Here is a 19,372-nt window from a genome sequence, read left to right as displayed (position 1 = left end):
TAAATAAAAAAAAATCAAGAACCATGGTGTGAAGTACTAGTATAAACAAGACATCAACATACTAAGCTTCAAAAACCAAAGAATGATTTAGAACTAAAGTGCTATGTACATTTTTGATAATACATACTACATTATCACATTCCTTTATTTCTACGCATTTTAGATATTTTCAGAGATAATATTTTGGAGGTAGTTTGGTTCATAAAATGATTCCTAAGTTTTCAGCATCTATATGTGGCCTTTAAATGTAAGGACTTAAAAGCCTTTGGTAAGACTAAGCTTGATTTAACATTAAAAAAAAAAAGCTCTGGGCTGGGCGAGGTGGCTCACACCTGTAATCCCAGCACTCTGGGAGGCTGAAGCAGGAGGACCGCTTGAGCCCAGGAGTTCAAAACCAGCCTGGGCAATGTGGCAAAACCCCATCTCTACAAAAGATACAAAAATTAGCTGGGTGTGGTTGCACCCGCCTTGTAGTCCCAGCTACTCAAGAGGCTGAGGTAGGAGGATCCCTTGAGCCTGGGAGGCTGTAGTGAGACATGATGGCGCTACTACACTCCAGTATGGGCAACAGAGACCCTGTCTCAAAAAAAAAAAAGAAAAGAAAAGAAACAGGAAAAAAAAAAAACAACGCCAATAAAAGGACGGAGGAATCAGGAAAAATTTCAAAATCTTAACCATAAACTTACATGACTTTCTGTGATGTATAATCTCAAATTTCTTGATAATCTTTTTCTCTTACCCATTTCTCCTTTTAAAAAATACCTTTTGGCTTTCATAAAATTGAAACTTTTTATTTAAAAGAGAAGCTGAGTGTGTATCCTGTTGGCATTTTTCATCAACACATTACATGACAATCTTCCAAAGGAGTTTATATATTCTAGCTTCATGTTCCACTCCATATCCTGCCTCCTTAATATCCTTAAACTTAAGTCAACTAACAGCTCCAACAATGAAAAGCAGACAAATATTATTAATTAACAAGAAAAGTAAACTTGGGTCTAGAGATGATTATTGCTAAGTCACCAATAAGAAGAAATTTTAAGTTTTATACATTAGAATGCTTCTGAGTTTACCTTTCTATAGGTGTGTCAGTTTTTATTCGGCATCAAAGTGAAAGGAGTTATCTGTATAATTTCCCTAGTGCCTTGTCAGGGGTAATGTACTTTTACTGGGGCAAATCTGTTAGAACTCTTTGCTTTTCTTTTATGCTATAACCAACTTAGAAATGTCTTTCTAAGTGACATTAACTCCAAGCTCTAGTTTGGTGCCAAATGGAGTTAGCTCACTTGCCAATTATGTCTTGAAATAGCGGCTACAAGGAACATTGAAATAAGGTGGTTTATAAACTCAATGAACCAGAGCAAAGGGCTTTATACTAGCAGGAAAGGGCAGGTAATCTCTTTCCTCAAGTTAAATTGACCTGGTTGTTACGTCAGCTAATCAATCCTAAATACACAGTTCCCAGGTAGGAAGTCATTTCATTTGTCATTTATTGAAGGAGGCTCCTCCTGGCTGGGTTCCAAGTCAGCAGGAATTCACAAATCTCTCTCCCGGAACTGTGTTTCCTGGTTCAAGCTTGTTACGAATGGAATCAGATCCTGTGACTAAGTAATCAGTAAGCTGAACAATCATGGAGACCAGAGGCTTATCAAAGCAAAGTTGTGATGACCTACTACACTTAGCTCTTTCTTCCTTTTTTTTTTTTTGAGACGAAGTCTTGCACTGTCACCCAGGCTGGAGTGCAGTTGCGCAATCTTGGCTTACTGCAAGCTCCTCCTTCCAGGTTCACGCCGTTCTCCTGCCTCAGCCTCCGGAGTAGCTGGGACTACAGGTGCCCGCCACCACGCCCAGCTAACTTTTTGTATTTTTAGTAGAGACGGGGTTTCACCTTGTTAGCCAGGATGGTCTCCATCTCCTGACCTCGTGATCCACCTGCCTCAGCCTCCCAAAGCACTGGGATTACAGGCATGAGCCACTGCGCCCAGCTCTTTTTTCTTTGTTTTTTGAGATGAAGTCTCGCCCTATCGCCCAGGCTGGAGTGCAATGGCGCGATCTCAGCTCACTGCAACCTCCACCTCCTGGGTTCAAGCGATTCTCCTGCTTCAGCCTCCCTAGTAGCTGGGATTACAGGTGCACGCCACCACATCTGGCTAATTTTTGAATGCTTAGTAGAGATGGGGTTCCACCATGTTGGCCAAGCTGTTCTTGAACTCTTGACCTTGTGATCCACCCACCTTGGCCTCCCAAAGTGCTGGGATTCAGGCATGAGCCACTGTGCCCAGCCAGCTCTTTATTTTCTAAACAAGCCAACAATATCTTATATGACAAGAATGCGGTGCAAAGGGCATGGTGCTTCCTCCTAGAGGTTCAGAAAGGGGAAAAATCAGTTACCTAAAAGAATTTCCAGAAGTTAGACCTTAATTTAAGGAGAGTTTGGAGAAATGGTGGGATTTAGATAAATACAGAGGAATAGGAGAACATTTTCAGGCTGGAAAGTGGCATTAACTAGTAGATGGAAGAGGATATGTGAATGTTAAGTTTTGAGACAATGAGTAATCTGGCAGGAGCAAAAATATGTGTCAAGAAAAACAGAAGACAGCCGGGCGCAGTGGCTCATGGCTGTAATCCCAGCACTTTGGGAGGCCTAGATGAGAGGATTGCTTGGGCCCAGGAACTGGAGACCAGCCTGGGCAATATGGTGAAACCTCATCTCTACAAAAAATTAAAAAATTAGCCAGGTGTGGTGGCATATGCTTGTAGTCCCAGCTAGAGGACTAGGGAGGCTGAGGGTGGGAGGATAGCTGGAGCCCAGGAGGTGGAGGTTGCAGTGAGCCATGACTGTGCCACTGCACTCCAGCCTGGGTGACAGAGCCAGACCCTGTTTCAAACAAACAAAGAAAAACAGAAGACATGACATTAAATTCCTAGCCATAAAACCTGAAAAGTAAAACTCAGAATTCAGGACAAGGCATGGGTAGACTAAGATGAATTATCTAGCCCCAAAGTAAGTTTTGGTTCTGATGATTTAACTTTTTGGAGGCATTATTTCATTTTGATTAACTACTCCTCTGCAATTCCAGAGACCAGGAGGACTGAGGGGACCTACACTCTCCTCTATCTCTTATATGTTGTGGCAAAAGTGACTAGACTAAATTTGTGAACAGAGACACAGTTAGGTATAACCTGAGGGAACAGTCTACAGGCAGCAAGAAAGCATGGATGGTTTGTTCTTTTCATGAACACTTCCTGTCATATTTCAGATCTAGACAGTTACTAAAAATAAGTATAATGAACAAGTTCTAAGTATCAAAGCATCAACCTAGCTGCTTGTCTTCCTGTCATTTTAATATGGTCCTTAAGTCTTTTCTAGTTTCAAAAAAATCCCTTATAAAATATCTCCCACAAAGGAGCTAGAGTTTAAACATCTGTTAACACCAGCTGGGCACGGTGGCTCACTCTTGTAATCTCAGCACTTTGGGAGGCAGAGATGGGCAGATCACCTGAGGTCAGGAGTTCGAGACCAGCCTGGCCAACATGGTGAAACCCCGTCTCTAGTAAAAACACACAAAAAATTAGCCAGTATGGTGGCACATGCCTGTAGTCCCAGCTACTCCGGGAGGCTGAGGCAGGAGAATCGCTGGAACCTGGGAGGCGGAGGTGCAGTGAGCCAAGATTGGGCCACTCCACTCCAGCCTAGGCGACAGAGAGAGACTCCGTCTCAAAAAACAAAATAAAACAAAACAAAAAAACAAATAAATATAAGTTAACACCTTAATATCTAACAGTTAAAACAGCTTCAGTGTTCCAGGAAACATTAGAATATTGCTACGGTTTGAATGTGATCCCCAAAGCTTGTGTGTTGGAAACTTAATCCTCAATGCTACAGTGGTAAGAGGTGGGACCTTTAAGAGATGATTAGGTCATGAGGGGAGAGTCCCACAAATGAATTAATTTTGTTATTGAGAGAGTGGGTTCATTAGAAAATTGAGTTTGGCCCTCTCTGGCTCTCCCATGCATGCTCCCTTGCCCTTCTGCCATCTGCCATGGAATGACACAGCAAGGTCCTTGCCAAGATGTAGGCCCCTTGACCTTGAACTTCTCAGACTCCAAAACTGTAAAAAATAAATCTCTATTCACTATAAATTACCCAGCTTCAGGCAGATCACTTGAGCCCAGGAGTTCAAGACTGGCCTGGGCAACATAGTGAGACCACATCTCTACAAAATATTTAAAAATTAAAAAACGAGCCAGGTGTGGTGGTACATGCCTGTAGTACCAGCTACTTGGGAGGCTGAGGTGGGAGGATTGCTGGAGCCCAGGAGACTGAGGCTACAGTGAGATGTGATCGTGCCATAGCATTCTAGCCTGGGTGACAGACAGAGCAAGACCCTGTCTCAAAAAGCAATAATAATAATAATAATTAATAAAAGGGCACTTTATTGGAGTGGCATACATTAAAAAGGATGGAAGAAGGTAAGAAAGCAAAGACAGATTTTTTCTACTTTATAATTTTGTTCAAAAACATCATGTCATTTGTTATAGGATCTTGGTTTAAAAGGAGACTTTTTTTTTTTTTTTTTTTTTTTTGAGACAGAGTCTCGCTCTGTCGCCCAGGCTGGAGTGCAGTGGCAAGATCTTGGCTCACTGCAAGCTCCGCCTCCTGGGTTCACGCCATTCTCCTGCCTCAGCCTCCCGAGTAGCTGGGACTACAGGCACCCGCCACCATGCCCAGCTAATTTTTTGTATTTTTAGTAGAGACGGGGTTTCACCGTGTTAGCCAGGATGGTCTTGATCTCCTGACCTCGTGATCCGCCCGCCTCGGCCTCCCAAAGTGCTGGGATTACAGGCGTGAGCCACCACGCCCGGCCTAAAAGGAGACTTTAGAGTATATGATCTACTCTATAATTACGTGTCCCTTTCCAAACAATATTAAACTCCAGCTCATTTCTAGAGCATTGTGAGTTATCTGTACCATTCTCACTGTGACCAAGAGAAACAGAACAAAGCAGAAAGCTAAATATACCATAGGATTTATAAGTCTCTCTCACTATGCAGTTAGTCATGAATGAAAGAACTTGGGGAATGGCTGACCATCTTTATATTTATATATGATCATTTTTATACTACTGATATCAAATGCAGCTTAACTTACCAGCTCTCTAATTCAGCAAAGGCTTGTTTCATTTTCTTAATGGAGGCATCCATCTCTTCTTTAACTACAACTCGATACCGTGCAAGAGACACTGTGCAGCGCTGGAGGTCTTTTACAGATTTTTCAATATTGGAACCTTGGGGAAAAAAACCGAAAGATTTAAAAAAAAAGAATAATTATATAGGTAACTTGAAAGTTGGATCTGAACACCAAAGCCAAATGTCATGTAGACTAAGAATCTTTGCTAAATAACCACCTTCCCCAATGAGAAAAACATGTTTTTATAGATTTTTGGAAAAAAAAGGATCCTGGTCAAGATGGAATAATAATAATTGGATTTATTCTTCTATCTTAAACAACTAAAAACATACAAAGACAAAATATATAAAACAATGGTTTTCAGACAATGTGTACTTTTCCCGAGACAACAGAAACAAATGAAGTGAGGCCTATGATTGCCCCAACTTGCTGCCTCAATAGTTTCTAGGCTACAATGCAGGGAGGAGAAATCCTGAACAGCCTGGTGGACTCCCTGAATTGAAGGGACAAAGTTGGGAATTTGGAGAGGCCAAGATGGCTGAAATTCTGGGGCAGAGTATTAGTGAGGAAAGAGCTACACACATGAGAGAGCTGCATGGAGATCCACAGAGGATTCTGAGTGTGGACCAGTGTACGAGTATAAAGAAACTACCCAAGACTGGAAAGATAACAGGCAAAAAAAAACAAGAAACAAAAAACAAAACAAAACAAAACAAAAAAACTAGGCAGAACAATCCCCAGAGCTCACCAGGCCAGGGACAGTTTGTGCTCACACCAGCCAGAGTGGAAAAACCTCACAATATATGGCAGGCAGAGTAGCTGGAAGGATACTGCCTCAGCAACAGGGCAAAATTAGCTCTAGACTAAAGGCTGCTCTAGTCCCACCTAAAAAAGCTTAAAAGAAACAGAAAAATATGACCTATAAGTAAGAGAAAAAATCAATCACAGAGGCAGATGCGGAAATGACACAGATGATAGAATTGAGTAGAAAAGGACATCAAACAGCTATTATAATTAGATACCATAGGGCCAGGTGCGGTGGCTCATGCCTGTAATCCCAGCACTTTGGGAGGCCAAGGTGGGTGGATCACCTGAGGCCAGGAGTTCAAGACCAGCCTGGCCAGCATGGTGAAACCCTATCTCTACTAAAAATACAAAATTAGCTGGGTGTGGTGGCACGCACCTGTAATCCCAGCTACTCGGGAGGCTGAGGCAGGAGAATCACTGGGAGGTGGAGGTTTCAGTGAGCTGAAATCACACCACTGTACTCCAGCCTGGGCAACAAGAGTGAAACTCCATCTCAAAAAAAAAAAAAAAGAAAAGATACCATATGTTCAAGAAGGTAGAGGAAAGCATAAGCATGGTAAGAAGAGACATGGAAGATATCTTAAAAGACCCCAGTTGAACTTCTAGAGACAAATAAAACAATGTCAGAGACAAGAAATATACTGCATAGAATTAACAGCAGAATAGAAACTGTTAACAAAAGATGAATACAGTTGAAGACAGCAATTTTACAAACTATCCAAAATGAAATGAAACACACAGAGAAAAAAGACTTTAAAAAAGGTACCAAATTTTCAAAATTCCCTAAGTTACAGGATTTAATAGAATATAATTCACCATGTGGACATTACAAAATTAAAATGTTCTCTCTGTATAGTACACTTCAAAGCACTGTATATATGAGGAAGCCAGCTTTGTAGAAAAGGATAGACTGCATTTACCTACTCAAGATATTTTAACCAATTTCCAAGAGTTCTATTTACCTTTCCATATTCACCAATCCCCAAATTACATATATAATTGATTGCTGGAAACATGGATCTAAAAAGTTTTTAACTACGCCAAGATATGCATTTCCAATTTTTTAATTTAAATTCTTCCTCATCTCAACTTGATTTTATTTTAAAAAATCTACCTAAAAGCTTTCAAGCCTTGTGCATATATATATATTTTGGCTTGATTGGATAGTTTCAAACCTGCTGATCTGCAACAGGCTGAGGGCTACAAGAACAATGAAAAAATGGAGCTTACCTAATTAAAATTTGGCTCATGTGTAATAAATAATTCCATAAAGAGCTACTGATTACAAGTGTCCTTTATATTTCTGTTTCATTTGTTTAGTGGAGTGGACCACCATGCTTAGATGTATGAAACTCAGATATAGGAAACACAGGCTATTATCTCTTGTCTGCTGAATTATTGGCTGTTTGTTTAAATGATTATTGTATTTTTTTTTTTTTAAGCAAAGAGCTATCACCAGTCAATGCCACATACTTAAGAGAAAATGATCTTACTTAAAGCTAGAGTCTGTCAGAGGACTCTAGCTCAGTAAGAGCATGAAGTTATGAAGAGGAGTGAAAACATTTCTTTAAAATGTCGATGTTGGCTGGGCGTGGTGGCTCACGCCTGTAATTCCAGCACTTTGGGAGGCCGAGACAGGCGGATCACGAGGTCAGGAGATCGAGACCATCCTTGCTAACATGGCGAAACCCCGTCTCTGCTAAAAATACAAAAAAATTAGCCGGGCATGGTGGCACTTGCCTGTAGTCCCAGCTACTCGGTAGGCTGAGGCAGGAGAATGGCATGAACCCGGGAGGCGGAGCTTGCAGTGAGCCAAGACTGCGCCACTGCACTCCAGCCTGGGGGACAGAGTGAGACTCAGTCTCGGGGAAAAAAAAAAAAGTCAATGTCAGAGAAGGTAGAGCTTTTACTTGTTGGGTCAACCAGGAGATAAAAATGAAAGAAATAGCACCAAAACGTTGCAATAAAGCAAATAAAGAAACAGGTTAATGTTAGCAGATAAGTCATTCTGGCAGTAGAGTTTGACTTTAATTCACAAAACGGGTCGTCATAAGTAGACTGTACAACATTTAAACTACTTTCAGACTCCAACTGTGTACACAAAGGTTAGGGGAAGGGCTGAGTGGTCAGTCACTGTCTGGAAAATGGAAAAATATTAACTGATGCCCCTCTGAAACCTTATTTATGGCAACAGAGATAATTTGCCCTCTTTAGCCAAAAACACAGATTTTTCATTTTCTCTCACAGGTGGGCCTCTGACTTACTTAGCTTTTTATTGGTGGAGAGGGGAACATCTTCCATCCCCATATTTGAAAACTGAGTTTCTGTGGTAGGTCTTGAGAGAGATTTGGCAGCATTCCTGGGTTGTTGAGAATTGTGACTAGAGTGCATAGTCAAAGACTTGGTCTCAAAATCAGAGACACCATTCTGCAGCATGGATCCTGTCCAAGAAAGAGGACTGTACTTTAGAGCACAATTTAGGAGTAAACCAATCATTCTTAAGTACACAAAGAAAAACAGGTAAAAATGTTTGAGGCAAAACCATGCCTCTTAAAAGACTGTAAACAAAATCAACTGAAACAATAGAACAAGGATCAGAATCAGCTGGGTATGGCTATCGGCAGCTTCGGGCTTAGCCTTCAGTGGCGTCCGGAATGAAGAGAAGAGTCTGTGGCAACACATCTTTAGATAGGGAGCTCAATCCCTGTGGCTCTGTGGCTTCTTTGTAGCTTGGTAGTTTCTCTGTAACTCTGGCACAAGGAATCAAAGAAAGTCAGTATCAACAACTTCTGCAAGCCTCCATGTTAAGAAAAAAAGAGTTTTACACTCTCTCGAGGAAAGAAGAATTTAAAAAGCTTTAGAGGCCAGGCATGGTGGCTCACACCAGTAATCCCAGCTATTCAGGAAGCTGAGGCAGAAGGATCACTTGAGCCCAGGAGTTTAAGACCAGCTTGGGCAACAGAGAGAGACTGGGTCTCTCCAAACAAACAAACAAACAAACAAACAACAACGCTCTAGGGGATAGAAGTGTAATAAGTTAGGAAGAGTTAGGAAATGAGAGGAAAGCTAGTTCAGAAAAAAATGGAAACCACTGGCTATTGTTGGGTTGAGTCAGTGCAATGTTTTTCTCTAAGTCTTTTTTTGTGTATGTGTGTATACTAATCAATAAAAGAACACCTAAACAGCACAGCATAAATCTTACATTGGCATTACACTTCTAAAGCCAGGAGCAGCAGGGCAGGGGAATTGGATTAACAAGTAATGTTTTAAAAGAGAAATTGCCAGTATCTTACCCTCAAAAAAACTGGTTAACAAAGAAAGGTACAAGATATGTGAATTTACAACTAACACTAATCTTAATTCTTCACTAGAAAACAAATATGAGACTATAAAAACCAACAGCCTAGTTCTCACAAAAGCTGAAATTATCATTATTATTATATATTTCTCACTATGTTGGGTCTTAGAATAATAATATCAACATCATCATCTTCCTGAATAAGTCCACAATTTTTAAAAAACAACTTAAAGTCACCTTCTGTAGTCTCTAAATACTGAGGTATTTCTCTGCTATTAACCCATTTATGCCGGAGGCTGCAATTTTTTGAATTTTTGCATGAGTGGAAAAATTAGATCTTGGCGATGACCTTGAGCAGCAGTATATGAATAATTCCCACATGCTCAGCGTTCCAATAATGGAACACTAGGGTTCAAGTTAGATGATTTTCACAAAACTGATTTAGACAAGAGTTAAAATATAATGGAACAAGAATTGTATTTTTTCAGCCAGGCGCGGTGGCCAATGCCTGTAATCCCAGCACTTTGGGAGGCTGAGGCGGGTGGATCACGAGGTCAAGAGATCAAGACTATCCTGGCTAACACGGTGAAACCCAATCTCTACTAAAAAAATACAAAAGATTAGCCAGGCGTGGTGGCGGGCACCTGTAGTACCAGCTACTCGGGAGGCTGAGGCAGGAGAATGGCGTGAACCCAGGAGACGGAGCTTGCAATAAACTGAAATCGCGCCACTGCACTGATTCTGTCTCAAAAAAAAAAAAAAAAAAAAGAATTGTATTTTTTTCTAGGCCTTTAATAATTATAAAATGTGACGCAGACAAAATAACAAAAACTAAAAAGTAAAAAGACTAATCAGCAAGCACTGGATAAAAAAAGACTAACTAGATTTAATTGATTGCTTTCTCAATGAGGAGACCCGTTTTTCAACTGAATGCAACTTTTTCAAAATCTGTTAATAAACTCACCTGTTCTATCCAGCGTATCTAGCATGGCAGACTCAGGATCCTCCAATTCTCTGGCATCTATTGAAAGTGTCTCCAAACCTTCACTGAGTGAGTCCACAGACTCAGTGTCATTGATGGCACCATTGACATGGTAGCCATTCATACCACCTTTCTCTGAGGAAGGCGCAGACTGTTCCTCTTGAATGGAAACTGATTTACTGGAATCTGGGATGCTGTTACTTGGTTCTGCAGCAGGTTTCGGTTTGTTTTTCTTCTTTTTGTTCTAAAGTTATTAAGAATTTGAAAAAGAAAAGAAAAGAAAAAAAAGATTCCCCCACAACCTAGAGAGGTAACTCTAGCTACCCAAAGGTAACCAATGTTACCAATTTCTTGTATGTTCTTTCAGAAATTTAGTATTTTCACATATGCTGAACTATTGCCTAAAATAAAATTTTACTATGTAAAATCCTATACTTTAGATAAACTCAAACACATAAATATAAAACATTTCTTCATGACGAAACCCACCTTAAACAAAATCAAAAGATAAATTACAAAATGTGAAAAAAATATGTGCAGCTTATAGTCAAAGAGCTAAATGTATACAGAGTTCTCAGAAAAAGCAAAATAATCCCATGGAAAAAAACAGTATAAGCTGTAAGCATATAGAATGATATGCAACCTCAGTCTAATAAGAGATATATAAATTAAAACTGCACTGCAATTATCATTTTTCATCTATTAGATTAGCAAAGGTCAAAAAGTATGTTAACACTGTAGAATTGATAAAGGTTGAGGGTATAGAGAAACAGCCATTTTCATGTATTACTTCTGGGAGTGTAAAGTGGTACTCTCCATGACAATCTAGTAACGCTTATCAAAATTACAAATGCACATACTCTTTGACTAGCAATTCTACTTCTAGGAATTTATTCAAGATGAGAATAACACATATGCAAAGTGATTTCTATACATACACAAGGTTATTCATTGCAGTGTCACTATTAACAGCACAGGATTAGAAACAACCCAAATGTTGATCAATAGGCGACTGCTTAAATAAATTGTGGCACATCCAAAAGGAGGATGACCATGTATCCATAAAAACAAGAAAGCTCTTTATATATTGAGACATGGAATAAGCTCCAAGATATATTACATGAAAAAGGAAGCAGGCTAAGAGGAGAATGGTCTTATTTACTTATATATGCATAAAATATCTTGAAAGATATATAAGAAATTGAAAATACTGTTTGCCTTGAGGGTGGAGAACCAAATGGCTGGGGAACAGGGACGGGATAAAGATGTTTCAGTGTATTGGGTGGGTGCAGTGGCTCACGCCTGTAATCCCAACACTTTGGGAGGCCAAGGCAGGTGGATCACCTGAGGTCAGGAGTTCGAGACCAGCCTGGTCAATATGACGAAACCCCATCTCTAATAAAAAATACAAAAATCAGCCAGATGTGGTGGCACATGCCTGTAATCCCACCTACTCTGGAGGCTGAGGCAGGAGAATCACTTAAACCTGGGAGGTGGAGGGTGCAGTGAGCTGAGCTTGCACCACTGCACTCCGGCCTGGGCAACAGAGTGACACTCTATCTCAAATAATAATGATAAAAAAAAGATGTTTCAGTGTATTAACTCTTGTACTTTTGAATTTTGAGCCATGTGAGTATATTACATAGGCAAATAGTAAAGTTAAAATAAACAAACAAAAGTCCTTTACCTTTTGTTTTGTCAAACTCATAGCTCCACTGGCAACACCTAATTCTATTCCTAAGGCTAGGCTGATAATAACTGAATCAATTTTTCCCCAAGTCCTTTCTGTGGCCCTCTCCAGCAGAAACATGACTGAACTCTAGATAAACTTTTCTCCTTAACAGCTCTCATCTTTCTTTCTTCTTTTTTTTTTTTTTTGGAGATGGAGTTTCGCTCTTGTTGCCCAGGCTGGAGTGCAATGGTGCGATCTCGGCTCACTGCAACCTCCACCTCCCAGGTTCAAGCGATTCTCCTGCCTTGGCCTCCCGAGTAGCTGGGATTACAGGCATGTGCCACCACACCCAGCTAATTTTTTTGTATTTTTAGTAGAGATGGGGTTTCACCATGTTGGCCAGGCTGGTCTCAAACCCCTGACCTCCAGTGATCCACCTGCCTCGACCTCCCAAAATGTTGGGATTACAGGCGTGAACCACCGTGCCAGCCTCATCTTTCTTTTTCTTACTTTCCCCTATGTGAACTGGCTAAGTTTTCATATCACTGGGTCATGTATATCATAACTATCCCACTCAGAGTCACATCCTATTGGACTAATCCCAACAGTTAAATGGACTGGACTGGATTTGTGCATTTGGGACTGCTAAACTAAAGCCATATTTCTTTCTCCAAATTTTAAGGAATGTCTGTGTCTCTAACACACATCTTCTTCCAGCTCCATGCACATCTTATATCACTAATAACTTATAATCCTGGGCTAATAAATTAAGAAACTGGTGTTGGCTGGGTGCGGTGGCTCACGTCTGTAATTCCAGCACTTTGGGAGGCCGACGTGGGCAGATCACTTGGGGTCAGGCGTTCGACACCAGCCTAGCCAACATGGTGAAACGCTGTCTCTACTAAAAAATACAAATATTAGCCAGGCGCAGTGGCACGCACCTGTAGTCCCGCCCTACGTAGGAGGCTGAGGCATGAGAATTGCTTGAACCCAGGAGGCAGAGGCTGCAGTGAGCCGAGATCGCGCCACGGCACTCCAGCCTGGGCGACAGAGCAAAACTCCATCTCAAAAAAAAAAAAAAAAAAGAAAAAAGAAAAAAGAAAAAAGAAAAAAAGAAACTGATGTTTTCCAGGACACTCAAGTTATCTATGTAGGTTGAAAGCAGTGGGAAGAAGTTAAACAAATATTCAAAACTACAGGTATGAAGAGCATCAGGAGAATCTGTGTAGTATTAGGTAAACCTTGGAAAAAATTCTCAAGCGTCACTGAGGCCAAGCCTGGTTTTTGTTCAAGACCTGACAGGACTCCTAAAAAGTGATGTAAGAGTCATCAAGAAAGCATTTCAGAACTCCAGCACTGACTTAATAAAGAAAAGAACACCCCAAACAGATTTCACAGAGATACTTGATTAAAATCCATACTTCAAGCATTTCCTAAAGGGGTTACCTTTACAGTGCAGAGCTGTGGGAAGAATTTTGAGACCAGCTGGTATCCTTTGGGAAAAGCATCTGATTTTAAGTAAATAAGGAGAAAGGAACGAGAACTAATATGTTAGGCATTGTATTATGTATTTGAATTTATTAGAACTATTTTTCTACTTTAGAGATGATCAAACTAAGGCACAAATGTTAAGCACTATCAGTCACAATGCCAGTAGATAGTGGAACAGGGCAGAAATCCAATTCTGACTGATCCCATAGCCTGAGTGCCTTCTACCTCCCAAAGTGGAACATCAGACCCCTCTGCAAGGCACCTAATAGCTTTTTTTTTTTTGAGATCGGGTCTCATCATGTTGCCCAGGCTTGAACTCCTGGGCGCAAGTGACCCTCCCACCTCAGCCTCCCAAAGTGCTGGGATTACAGGCATGAGCCACCGTGCCTGGCCAGCACCTAACAGCTTTATGTCAAAGCTCATTAATATCAGGACTACAACCCAGTTGTCTGACCAAAAATCTGAACTGTTTTAACTGATTTATGGTATGAATATGGTTGAAAACCACTCAATTAGATCGCTTTCTCTTGCTTTCCTTGATTTGCTCTCTTTTTCACCCCTGTCTAATAACTGCACCATGGCAAAGTCATTCTGTTTCCTGCCCTAAATCACACGGAGAGGACTGTGTGGTACTCTGTGAGACACAGCTATGTCTCAATGTCAAAGAGTTTTTTTTTTTTTTGAGATCGAGTCTCACTCTGTCACCCAGGTTGGAATGCAGTGGCCCAATCTCGGCTCACTGCAACCTCTGCCTCCTGGGTTCAAGTTATTCTCCTGCCTCACCCTCCTGAGTAACCGGGATTACAGGCACGTGCCACCACACCTGGCTAATTTTTTCTATTTTTTAGTAGAGACGGGGCTTCACCATGTTGGCCAGGCTGGTCTTGAACCCCTGACCTCAAGTGATCCACCTGCCTTGGCCTCCCAAAGTGCTGGGATTACAGGTGTGAGCCACTGTACCCGGCCAAAGATGTTTTTTAACCAGGTAAACAGAAGATATGTATGTAAACTTTTTCTTTCAGATATTTTTGCAGGGCCTAAATTTTTAAAAATAATATACACATCATCATGCTTTTAAATGTAATTCATTTTACCTTTTTCTTGCCTGTTACTGTCCATTCTTTGAGTACTTCACTGGCACTACCTGTAAGAGAAACCAATTACAGATTTTGTCTCCTACCACACACACAGCAGTCAAGCAGGAGTCAGCGTCCTCCCATTTTGTAATTGCTGGAGAATTTACAAAGCTCCTAACGGAAAAGTTAAAGTTAAGGATCAGGTCTACAATAATGTAATGAGATAATCATGCCATGCTTCCCTTTTGGAATACCTGCCTACTTAGACCCCTCCTCTCCAAGTAATTTCCTCAGTAAGTTCTTCTAAGAAAGAGACTAATGCAGCTGGGCCATTTTGAAGATTCTCTTATCCATACATCTTAGACCAAATACAAAGGGGATGGCACACTGGTTTTAGCCAAGTGTGCCATCCCTTCCCCTCCAGTTACACACCCACCTTGGCTATGTTGTTTTGGAGACAGCTGCACATTACCCTAGACCAAAACACTAACATTATTTTTTAAAAAGATGAAGATAAAAGAAAAACTTTACAATATTCAAACTTGTGTATCCTATGTTGGCAGATTCAGGAAAATAAAAACAGGGAGACCTAACCTGATGTTGCTATTCAAAGACGCAATAGCTTCAGATAGTTTTTCTCCCAGGTTACATGGAAGGAAGTTCACAAAACACTTCTCAATGTTATAAATCTGAAGGGTTGACTAAGCCTGCCATTCTTCTACGTATTAGATAAGGAAATTTAAACCCACACATTTGAGTCACTTGCTACAGCCAAACTAACGATATTAGAATCCGGAAGACAATACTGAGTCCTTGAATTTGCCATCTGTTGATAAGCCACTGAATCACTACTTTGTTATTAAGAGTCTCTTAAATTCTTATTCAACCCAAGTCCAATCAAGTCCCTTATACCAATGGCCACATGATTTCCTCTTAAATACCATTAGAGAACATTTAGCGTGAAACAATGGAGTTTTCTCAGCTTGTCTCTTATTATAGACACCACATAGCTTGTTTCAGCTTCTAGGGCTGAAAGAGGTATCATCAAATGTCATGGTATGTTATGTTTTCATGGGGTCTGTTATATCATCTATGAATCACTGGATTGCTGAATGTTATAAAAGTCTGAAGCAAATTCTATTTGAGCAAATATAAGTTTATTTTTAAAACTAAGTCAGGATTACCTTCCATGAATGCTTGTACTGTTTTGTCCACACAGTTATCAAAGTGCTGCAAAACCAGGATGATTTCATTGTTGCTCTTATTAGGAACTATTGCACGTACCGCATTTATCTGGAAAAGATGACAGGGTCATTTAATTCTAACATTAGTAGGTCACTAGGCAGCTGAGGCCTATAGAGAGAATAACGAAAAGAGTGATATTTCATTTTTAACAATATGTATCACTCTTTAGTGTCAGTGACAGTACATACAACCATCTCACTGGGAAAGATTAATAGATGAGTGATAACAGCATGTGAAAAATTAATTTCAAAACTTAGAAATGCTGAACATTGTTAGAAATAGAAGTTATATGCTAGATTTCATATAAAGAAAAGGCGTTTTAATTTCAGTATCAGGTATTAATGTGGCATCAATATTTCCTCATTTTTAGCATACTGTAGAGAAAGGTGGAAAGGTAAATGAACTAGCAACAATAACAACTTAGATTTTTGTGTAAGATTTTTTGAAACATATTTTACCTTGTATCATTTAACTGTAAAATAAAGATAATTTATACGAACAATTTAAATTATAAACTATGTCAGGCATATAAAACATAATGACACCCACTGCATGCCACTGAGTTTATTAAAACAAAATAAATATAATTGAAGCCCCCATGAACACCTAATAAGTCCTATTTCCCTTCTTCTTCTCGCTAGAGATTTCTACCCTGAACTTGGTATTATTTCCATACGTGCTTTTGCATTTTTATGATATGTGCATATATCCATAAGTAATATACACTATTATTTTGCATTACATAAATACATAAATACTATATCATATATATTTATCTTCAATTTGTTTTTTTCACATAGCATTATTGTTTTAGATTTTTTCCATGTTGATAAATGCATCTCTTATTTATTTATTTTGAGACAGTCTCACTCTGTCACCCAGGCTGGAGTGCAGTGGTGTGATCTCGGCTCACTGCAACCTCCACCTCCCAGGTTCAAGCGATTCTCGTGCCCCAGCCTCCTGAGCAGTCAGGATTACAGGCATGTGCCACCACGCCCAGCTAATTTTTGTATTTTTAGTAGAGATGGGGTTTTGCTATGTTGGCCAGGCTGGTCTCGAACTCTTGGCCTCAAGTGATCTGCCTGCCTCCACCTCCCAAAGTGCTGGGATTACAGGCCTTGAGCTACCACACCTGGCCTGTATTTCAAATTTTTTGAGACTAAAAATATATGGCTGGGCATGGTGGCTAACACCTGTAATCCCAGCACTTTAGGAGGCTGAGGCGGGCGGATCACGAGGTCAGGAGTTCGACCAGCCTGACCAACATGGAAAAATGCCATCTCTACTAAAAATACAAAAATTAGCTGGGCATGGTGACGCACGCCTGTAATCCCAGATACTCAGGAGGCTGAGGCAGGAGAATCGCTTGAACCCGGGAGGTGGAGGTTGCAAGTGAGTCGAGATCGTGCCATTGCACAGCAGCCTGGGCAGCAAGAGTCAAACTCCGTCTCAAAAAAAAAAATACAGGATGAAAAATAATATACATCATTTTGAATGTATAGCTGAACATAAGAAGTAAGGGAAATCCCTAGAGGGAACTAAAACCCAGAATAGTGAGCTTGAACTATTAATAGGTAACTGTGGCATGTTTTGCCAGTCTCAGTAACACACGGGTTTTACCACACAGTGCCATTAAGCCCAGTAATGCCAGCACTTTTGGGAGGCTGAGGTGGGAGGATCCTTTGATCTCAGGAGTTTGAGATCAGCCTAGGCAACATAGTGAGACCTCGTCTCTACAAAAAATAAAATTAGCTGGATGTGGTGGCACATGCCTGTGGTCCCAGCTACTCAGGGGGCTGAGGCGGGAGGACTGCTTGAGCCTGGGAGGTTGAGGCTGCAGTGAGCCAAGATCACAACACTGCATTCCAGCCTGGGTGACAGCAAGACTGTCTCAAACAAAACCAAAAAACCCAAACAAAAAGATTGGAACTGAGATCTTATGTAAGCTTGCCCTTTTAAAAATATTGCGCCTTCAGGGAAAGGGTGAACTAGAATAAATCTTCCCACTGACCGTTTTTTTTTTTTGGAGGCGGAGTCTCACTCTGTCAGGGTTGGAGTATAGTGGTGAGATCTTGGCTCACTGCAACCTCTGCCTCCCAGGTTCAAGCAATTCTGTCGCAGCCTCCCAGGTAGCTGGGATTAGAGGCGTGCACCACCACGTCTGGCTAATTTTTGTATTTTTAGTAGAGATGGGGTTTCACCATGTTGGACAGGCTGGTCTCGAACTCCTGACCTCACTCAAGTGATCTGCCTGCCTCTGCCTCCCAAAGTGCTGGGATTACAAGCATGAGCCACTGCGCCTGGCCCCACTGACTTTGGACACGATATTCTTACTATGTGGGTTTAGAGAGACACATTTAAAGGGTAAAATAATTGCAAATCTTAAATTTTATTCAATGGTTTTATCATTAGTAATATAGTAGTAATATTATATTGTAGGGTTATTATTTTATGAGTATTATAAAAATAAAGCAAATCAGTGAATAATGTCTTTAGGAACTAAAAATTTGGTTAAGAGAGAAGAGATACATGATTAAAATAAGATGAGAAAAGATCTTTTAATAGTATATTTGAATTGAAGATGTCAATGTGAACTCATTTTTTAACACAAAAAATCTCCTAGTTTCATCCATGAAAAAGTCTAAAAACAATGACTCCCCAATAGCAATAAGCACACCTAGCTCCTAGATACTGGTTTCTCTCTCTCTTTTTTTTTTTTTTTTTTTTTTTTGATGGAGTCTCACTCTGTCGCCTAAGCTGGAGTGCAGTGGCACAATCTCGGCTCACTGCAAGCTCTGCCTCCCGGGTTCACACCACTCTCCTGCCTCAGCCTCCAGCTTGGGCAACAGAGGGAGACTGTTTCAAAAAATAAAAATAAAAAAACCATACAAGTGAGAAGGTATACAGTCTGTAATTCAACGAAGGTTAATACATTTTTGAGATGAGCAACTTAATATGTATCAATCACAGCAACGATCCCTAAAAAATGCAAGTTTAGGCAAAACTTACAGACTCTGCTGGGTGCAGTGGCTCATGCCTGTAATCCCAGCACTTTGGGAGGCCGAGGCAGGTGGATCACGCAGGAGATCGAGACCATCCTGGCTAACATGGTGACACCCTGTCTACTAAAAATATAAAAACTTAGCCAGGCGTGGTGGCACGCACCTGTAGCTCCAGCTACATGGGAGGCTGAGGCAGGAGAATCACTTGAACCCGGGAGGCGGAGGTTTGCAGTGAGCTGAGATCACGCCACTGCACTCCAGCCTGGGCGACAGAGTGAAACTCCGTCTCAAAACAACAGAAAACAAAACAACAACAACAAAAAAAGGCACCAAACTTACAGACTCTACGATAAAGGTAAGATTCTGATAACTTACAATACAAGTATTTATAGTACTCAACCACTGTACAGGACTCCATAGTCAACAATTTTTTTTTTAAATAAGACAGAGAGGCCAGGTGTAGTGGCTCACGCCTATCATCCCAGCACTTTGGGAGGCCGAGGCGGGCAGATCGCCTGAGGTCAGGAGTTTGAGACCAGCCTGGCCAATATGACAAAACCCGTCTCTACTAAAAATATAAAAATTAGCCAGGCATGGTGGCAGACGCC

The 19,372-nt window shown here is 40.7% G+C and overlaps 1 protein-coding gene across 2 annotated transcripts in view; it reads right to left on the bottom strand.

Annotated features, from left to right (window-relative positions):
• The window catches only part of SPATS2 (spermatogenesis associated serine rich 2), a 165,231-nt gene that overhangs the window by 22,979 nt on the left and 122,880 nt on the right, over nucleotides 1-19,372 (bottom strand). For both annotated transcript variants that reach the window (XM_054445490.2, XM_054445488.2), the window contains 5 exons: nucleotides 15,702-15,810; nucleotides 14,536-14,585; nucleotides 10,261-10,522; nucleotides 8,263-8,439; nucleotides 5,153-5,288 (listed from right to left, as the gene is read on the bottom strand). In XM_054445490.2, coding sequence (XP_054301465.1) covers nucleotides 5,153-5,288; nucleotides 8,263-8,439; nucleotides 10,261-10,522; nucleotides 14,536-14,585; nucleotides 15,702-15,810 — 734 coding nt within the window. The remainder of the gene's footprint in view (nucleotides 1-5,152; nucleotides 5,289-8,262; nucleotides 8,440-10,260; nucleotides 10,523-14,535; nucleotides 14,586-15,701; nucleotides 15,811-19,372) is intronic.

The sequence above is a fragment of the Pongo pygmaeus genome, chromosome 10, assembly GCF_028885625.2.
Source record: "Pongo pygmaeus isolate AG05252 chromosome 10, NHGRI_mPonPyg2-v2.0_pri, whole genome shotgun sequence".
NCBI lineage: Eukaryota > Metazoa > Chordata > Mammalia > Primates > Hominidae > Pongo > Pongo pygmaeus.
Note: the sequence above shows the minus strand (reverse complement) of the source record. Positions and strands in the feature narration are given on the sequence as shown.